The 7,259-nt window shown below is 60.5% G+C and overlaps 1 protein-coding gene across 1 annotated transcript in view; it reads right to left on the bottom strand.

Moving 5' to 3' along the window:
• Window positions 1–2,357: 2,357 nt before the first annotated feature.
• NDUFA11 (NADH:ubiquinone oxidoreductase subunit A11) overlaps window positions 2,358–7,259 on the bottom strand; it is a 5,503-nt gene continuing 601 nt past the window's right edge. Inside the window, exons 2-4 of the mRNA XM_008711275.2 lie at window positions 4,034–4,126; window positions 3,819–3,941; window positions 2,358–2,536 (exon numbers count right to left, since the gene is read on the bottom strand). Of these exons, the coding sequence (XP_008709497.1) occupies window positions 2,424–2,536; window positions 3,819–3,941; window positions 4,034–4,126 (329 nt within the window). The 3' untranslated portion in view covers window positions 2,358–2,423. The remainder of the gene's footprint in view (window positions 2,537–3,818; window positions 3,942–4,033; window positions 4,127–7,259) is intronic.

Genomic DNA, 7,259 nt, shown 5'->3' with positions numbered 1-7,259 from the left:
GGCCTTTGACCTGTATTCTGCCCAGGATGCCTTTCCCCCTCATGCACATCTAGCAAGACCTCATCCTCGGACCTTCAGACTCTCCCTTCCCCACCTCGCTTTTTCCTCCTCCAGGAAGCCCTCCTGCTCTCCCCAGCCCCCTGCCCTGGGGAGGCCCTTTCTGAGTTCCTCCCTTTTTTCCAGACCAGACTGCTTGGGGCTGGAAATGGCTTCATCAAGTCAGGATGGGGGCGGTGGGGGGAAACCACTGTACTCCAGAAAGGTCCTTCACTATTCCAAGCAGAGGCTGCTGGGGCAGGAGGTGGGGTTCCAGTCAAAGTGTGTGTGTGGGGGGACTGGATACTATAAACAAGGACCATCCCCCTGGGGTCTGTGTGTGGGGCAGGATGATGTCAGTCCCTCACAGCCTCATAAATGTTTATGGGCAAGAGGGTCTGGGTTTGGGGGTCCCTGGAGCCCAGGAGGCAGCCACTCATTCCTGCCCCATTCTGGGGGGCCTAGCAGGCCTGCTCCAACACTGGCGGCCAGCCCAGAGAGGGTTGAGTATGTGCTGAGTACAGCCCTGGCCTGAGCCAGCTAAAGGGGAAACCAAGGCTAGGAGGTAGGAAGGGACTGGCTAGCTGCGAATTTTCACTTTTCCTCTGGAGCCAGGGGTGGGGGGTGGCGGTGGTGGTCAGTTAAGTGCCTGACTCTTCGTTTCGACTCGTGATCTCAGGGTCATGAGATCAAACTCCGTGTTGGGCTCCGCGGTCAGTGTGGAGTCTGCTTGAGATTCTCCCTCTCTGCCTCTCCCACTTGGCTCATTCTTTCTAAAATAAAATTAACCTTAAAAAAAAAAAAAAAAAGAGCCAGGGAGCTGAGGAAGGGTGTACTGGGGGGCCTGGGTGGATCGGGCTGAGAAGTGACCGAGTGCTGGGCCTTGACCAGGTCCCCCTCTTTCAGCCCTCAGTGACCACAGGTCCTACCTGCAGCACCTGGTCCGTGGAAACGACTCTTACTGTTGCCCCCGTTCTGCTGGCTGTGGCGGGCAGGGCGAATGAGGAGTGGGAGAGGACAGCGGCAGGGATACAGCCCGACTCCTCCATCTCACAGGGCTGGGAGTCTGAGGGCCTGGGCGCCAAGCATCGGAGGGCTCTGCTCCCTGCCAGCAGCAGCAGGGATACGCCAGCCTGGTGCAGGAGCCTGAGGACCTGTTTCCCCTCAGAAAGCATGGAAGAGGTGCTTCCCTCTTCCAGGAACACTGCTGAGGGAGGGACCCTGCTGTCCCCACTTGCCACCGAGAATAACGCCATTAAAGAACCAAGAGCTGGGACTCTGGTGCAAACCTGGGACCCCAGATTGCTCTCAGGGCTCGGCAGGCCCACCTCTCCTCCCAGCCTTTCTCAGGCCTGGGCGCGACCTGAGCTGGAGCCGGTGCCAATTCTGGCGGGAGACCCGGAGTGACTATGGCGTAGTGAGATGGAGAGGCCAGCCCGGCCGCAGCCAGCAGGGCCCAGCCCCGGCACATGCTGGGTCTGAGCTACCCGACACCTGGTCAAGTGACGACCCAGGGGGGACAGAGGAAAGCAAGGCTCCAAGCCAGGCTTCCAACCATGTCGGCACCAGGGGGTGCTGCAGAGGAGAAAGCGGGAGGGATGAGGCGAGAAGGGGGCATCAGGGCCCGGCTCCTGCTGCCTCCAGGCCAACTCCAGTGCCCAGACCCCGCCAGGACCCCATCCCTGGCCACACACGACCCCGCTCCCCAGGGTAAAGCCCTGAGAGCCCTAATTTATGGCCTGCCTCGACACGCTGGAGCAAGCCTTCCTTTCCGGCTGCCAGAGCTGAGCCAGAGGCCGCGCTGCAGAAAGCTGGGGGCCAGGGCTGCGCCAGCATTCCAAGGCTGCCTAAATCACTGGGCCTGACAGGCGGCAGCCGGCAAGGATCGGGATTCTTCTCTGGTCCCCCCCACGGGCCCCTGCTTTGCAGGCTCCTGGTGGCCTGTCAGCCACCTGTCTGTCGCACAGGGAGAAGGCTCCTGGGCCAGCCTGTCAGGGGTGCTCTGCTCCAGTGCCCAAGAATTTGGAGTCAGGCTGTGCGTGGGCCCTGGGTGTGTTTTCCACACGCTGTTGGCTTTGGGGGAGTGCCCAGAGAGGGGATGGCCTGTGACCTGCAGGGGGGCTGCAGGAAGGGCTGTGGGGGGCGGTGCCCAGCTCCTGTCTTCAGGGCCCAGCTGGTGCCACTGGCCCTGCCAGAATAAACCCGGAGGCCTTCTGTCCCGCTCCCCTGCTGGGCTGCTGCTGGGGTGTCACTGTCACCCAGCCTGGCAGGGACAGGGCTCCATCCCAGAGGAGAGAGGAGGGGTGGGAGACGCACACAAAGAAGTATACACAGAATTTATTTTTAGTCGTATCTGAACCTGCCCGAGGATCCGGGAGGCGGTGGGACTACACCTTGGGCGCTGCAAACACCTTCCAGCCCTCCAGCTGGCCCATCTTGACCAGCGCGGCCATCGTGCCCATGTACGCGCAGGCGGCGGCTCCGATCCCGTAGTTGTGAGCTGCCAGAGTTGGGAGGGTGGTGTCAGGCGTGCGGGGGGCTCCCCCACGGCCACCCGGGAGCCCGCGAGCATGCCCTTCCCTTGAGGCTTAGGGGGTCGGGGCTGCGGGCTCCTGGAGGATTAAGTCAGGTGACCGTCTGGCTGAAGATGTGTGCGGGAACCGAGGCAAGAGGTCCTGTAGCTGCTCTGTGGACTGTGAGCATGAGAGCACAGAGTGCCCCTGCTTGCCCGAGGGCTGTCGCTGGGCAGGGAGGCCGGCCTGCTGTGTGCAGGGCTCACCCCCTTGGCGGGCTGGGGGTGTGTGTCAAACCCTAGGATGCACGGGCCTCCCTCCACCGTGCCCTCCCTCTGCCTGACTGGAACCTTCCACCGAGCACTGGCAGGCTGGTAGGCCTGGGCAGTTGTCAGCCCCGAGGCTGTGGGACATGGAAAGAGCAGTGTCTGTCCCGGTTCCAGGTGGCTCCACTGTGCCAGGCTGGTGTGGGGCCCCGCCCTGCCTCCTACTAGGGAGGCTTGCTCTGCTGGTTCCCAGGTGACCTTGAACCACCCAAGCCCCCTCTCTGAGCTAGTCCGTGCAGCTCTAGGTGCGGATGGTTGAGTGTAGCTCCCCTGCAGGGCTGTGCGTTTGGTCAGTCAGGGCTCTGGATGCTGGGAGAGGGACGGCAATGCAAGGACCACGCACCTTGTCCATGCTCACGGGGCAGGGGCAGGGGCAGAGACAGACAGTGGCCTTGTGTTCTCTGACAAGGTGTAGAAGAGGGCCATATGGAATGAGGGCAGTAGGGGTCCCAGATCATACATAGGGGGTTTGGACAGTGAAAGAGGGAGCTGTGCTGATGCCTGGGTGAACAGCACTCCAGGAAGAGGGCACAGCACATGCAAAGGCCCTGGGGTAGGACGGTGCCTGGCTTGGAGGAACAGCAAGGTGGCTTGTGTGGCTTGTACAGAGTGAGCAAAGGGGAGAGAGGGAGGAGGGGAGGGCAGGGAGGGAATGGGGAAGGTTGTGCAGGGCCTTGAAAGCCATGCTGAATGCCACAGGGAGCTACAGGAGGGTACACGGGCTTGGTGAGGTAGACATGCAGTAGGTGTTTACGCAGAGCAGCTCTTACTATTACTGAACTGGCCGGTGGCAGAGGTTCAAAAGTACTGGAAGGTTTCACAGGGACTGCCCCCTCCTCTGCTGGGGCGAGCATCCCACACACCTGGCCCCTGCCTGGTCCCTGGTCTGGGATAGAAAGAGGGGTTGTGGTCAGCGGGGGTCACGGGTGGGGGGCTCACTCACTGCGTGCTCCCAGGGTCAGGCCTCCGGCGCAGCCTCCGATGAAGTAGTTCAGGGGGTCGTCGGGCTTTTCTCGGACCTGGGCGCTGAGGCAGGAGGTGAGGCCAAATATGGCGCCAATGGCGGCTGTTGGGGTGTGGGTGACGGGGTGAGTGCTAAGTCAGGGCCCAGGGGCCAGTGCCAGGAGGGCCCCTAAGGAGAAGCCATGGCTCGCTCACCTGCAGTAAATGTATATCGCCCTGTCCTCGCCACTCCCTCCAGGAAGGAGCCTGGGGGCTGGAGCGTGACACTGTAGGCAGAGAAGATCAGGCCTGCAGGACCAGAGAGGGGGAGGTGTTTTGGAGCAGGGCCTGGACTCTGAGGCCAGGAGTGGCCCTGGCTGGGGGCAGGCCCCTCCACTATCAGAGAAACTCCCTCCCTCTCTGTCCCCATGGTACCTACAAGGAAGCTCCTAGCACCACCCCTTCACCCAAGAAGGGGCTGTTCTGAAGTTTACCCAGAGCCCACAGCTGCTGAGCAGCCGTGGTGGGATTCCAACCCTGTCTACTGCTCCAAACCCTGGGCTCTCACCCCCATCTCTGGGCCCCAGGCCTCCCTATGCAAGGCCTGACCAAGGCCGGCCTGGGGCCCCTTCGCCCTCCACAGTGTGCTGGTTCAGCCTGCAGTGGACAGGAGAATGGGCCCGGGGCCCAAGTGGCTGGGCTGCTCTCTGGCCTCAAGTGCCAGCACAGACACCACAGCTGCGCCCCACAGGGCTTGGCACCCAGGCCCTGCTCCCCACTCTCATCCAAGGCTGCATTCCCCCATGGGGCCCAAGTCTCCCTGGCCTAATCCTCCTTGGCGGAGACTTGGCTCCCGGGACTGCCAAGGCCTGCTGCTCGTCACCCTTGGGCCCGCTCCCCGCTGGCAGCTTGGGCCTGGGCCTATCCCTCACACCTGGCTGGCTCGGCAGCCGCTCCCGCCTACCCGGCCTCGCCACTCCGGTCAGCTTTTCCATCTCTGCTCGCCCTGGCCTCCCTGCCCGACACGGCTCTTACGCATGAGGGGCCCGGCAGGGGCCGGGCCTGGAGCAGAGCACCAGGTGGGTGGTGAGGCCCAGGCAAGGCCTTGGACAGCTGCCCCCACCAGACCCTCCTCACTGGGGGGCAGACCAGGGCCCACCTGGCTGGCTCCAAGTCACCAGAAAGAGCCCACCATGGAGCTTCCCATCCTCCAGCTGACCCTGCTCAGGGCAGACAACACACCCCTCCTCTCCCTGCAGACCCCCAGCATGGCCCAGTTACCACAGGGATCGCCCAGGGCCAGCCCGTCCCAACCCGTGCGCCGGCTCACATTCCACGCTGCACACAGACCGTGCCCCCGCCGTCATAATCCCCTCAGAAGTCCGAGAACTGGGAATGGATAACCCGGGAGCCCCCGAATATCTCAGGGTCAAAGACTGCCCCACCCCAACTCTCTCCTAGCAATCATCCAATCTGGTACCTGCCACAGCTCACCCTCCCCATATCCTGTGACCCCCAGCACATGAGGATCTCTACTGACTTAGACCTTTCCATGGCCCCCCATCACCCCGCAAAAGGCCCCCTTCCCAACCCCCACCTGCTCCTGGCTCTCTCGTAGCCTCCAGCAGTGACCTCCAGACACAGTGCACACTCCATCCTTCATTCATTCATCCCTTCCCTCATAGTGACTGCATGCTATCATTCATTCTCAGTCACTGTGTGCCTACGTTCATTCATTCATCCATTCACTCACACATTCATTCAGTTACTGTATGGCCTAATCCATCCATCCATCCGCAAGAGTTGCTGGGCGCCTTCATTCACTCAGTCACTCGATTCATTCAGGGTTACTGTGTGCCCACAGGGTGCTGAGCTCTGCTAGGGGGTACAGGCTCCCTGCCCTCCAGGGGCTAACCATCTCAGGAAAGCCAGACAGGAAACAAGAGTGTTCTCTCAGTGAGGCCTGAAGGGAGGCAGGGAAGCTAAGGGAGGATCCAGGAGCCAAGTCCTGTATGTTGAGTGGAGCTGGCCAGCGAGAGAGAATGCAGGCAGGCGAAGTGAGCAACACACACACACACACACACACACACAGCGACACCCTCAAAGGCTCAAGGGAGCCGGTGACCACCACAAACCCGAGTCTCTCAGTGACTGCCTGACATGGCACTTCTGTCAAATGTTCCCACCCACAAGCCCTCAAAGACCTTCCAGCAAGCCCCCCCAGAGGTCCCTCACTCAGCAGCACCCCACTCCTGGAATGTAGTCAGTCTCCCCCAACAGCCTCCTGAGACTTCAGTCCACCCCCGTGGCCTTTGCACTTGTGATCACACATGTGCACTCCCACTCACAGACACCAAAATGAATGTCTTTCTGAGATTCAAAATCTCTTAAACCATCCGCCTCCCCAAATCTCCCTGAAGGCCCCACAGTCCCTCAGGTGACCCCCTCCTACTTTATTCCCCTTTAGACACAACCACGCGCCTCCACAAAGTCCTGCCAGGCATTCCCCAATGCCAGCATCTCCCTATAATAATGTGCCCGAGTACTCCCCGCTACAGCGATCCAATCCCACACTGCACATCTCTCTCCAAAGGCCTCCAGAGACCCTGCCATGCACCTCTACCATCCCAACAAGTCGTCACTCAAGCAGACTCCACATCACTCATGCGAAGGGACACCCCGTTCACCCTCTCTCCTGAGGTCCCTCCACAAGGACCCTGCACGCACAGTGCTTGCCGCAGCCACCCTCAGGAGATCAGCAGACCTGGACTTGGACACCGGCTCGAAAAGATCCTGGGACAGTTAACACACCTCTCTGACCTTCAGTTTCCACCTCTGAGAAATGGGCATGATAGTCGTTGATCTCACTAAACATGCAGAAAATAGGAGCGATGATTAGGTCTACCTTAATTCAAATGCCTCCCAGTGGAGACTCAGCTTCTACCAGACTTTGTTTCAAGAGCTGAAGATCTATGGAGGTGACCAAAACCGTCTTCCTACTTCTCAGAGAGACTGGAAGGGGCGAGACACTGAGATGTCCCCTGCAGGAGAGGGCTAGGGCCGTGAGTCCCCTTATGCCCTCCCAAGGCTACCCTTACAGTAGCTCCTGACCCACCTCACCTGTGACCTCCTCAGCATCCCTACGACCCCTCTGGTGGTCCCAATAAAAGCTCCAGATATCCCCAACCATCCCGCTTTCCTGAACCCCAAAAAGACTATTTCACACTAGAACGTTCTCCAACTTCTGTCCCCGCCCCGACACACCAATAATTAATTACCTATGATCCCCCCAAATAACCTCAACCTACCCTGTTAAGTCTCATGAATCCCCAGCTCCTCTGACCCCAATAATGGCCCCCTGCCACTCAACGACTTCCCCAGAGCCTGGTGATAGCTTCAACAATAACCCCCAAATCCCAGCCCCGCCCCCCCCCGCCCGCAA

Source organism: Ursus maritimus, unplaced genomic scaffold, assembly GCF_017311325.1.
Source record: "Ursus maritimus isolate PB19 unplaced genomic scaffold, ASM1731132v1 scaffold_14, whole genome shotgun sequence".
In the NCBI taxonomy this organism is placed as follows: Eukaryota; Metazoa; Chordata; class Mammalia; order Carnivora; family Ursidae; genus Ursus; species Ursus maritimus.
This window is presented reverse-complemented; position numbering and strand designations above follow the sequence as displayed.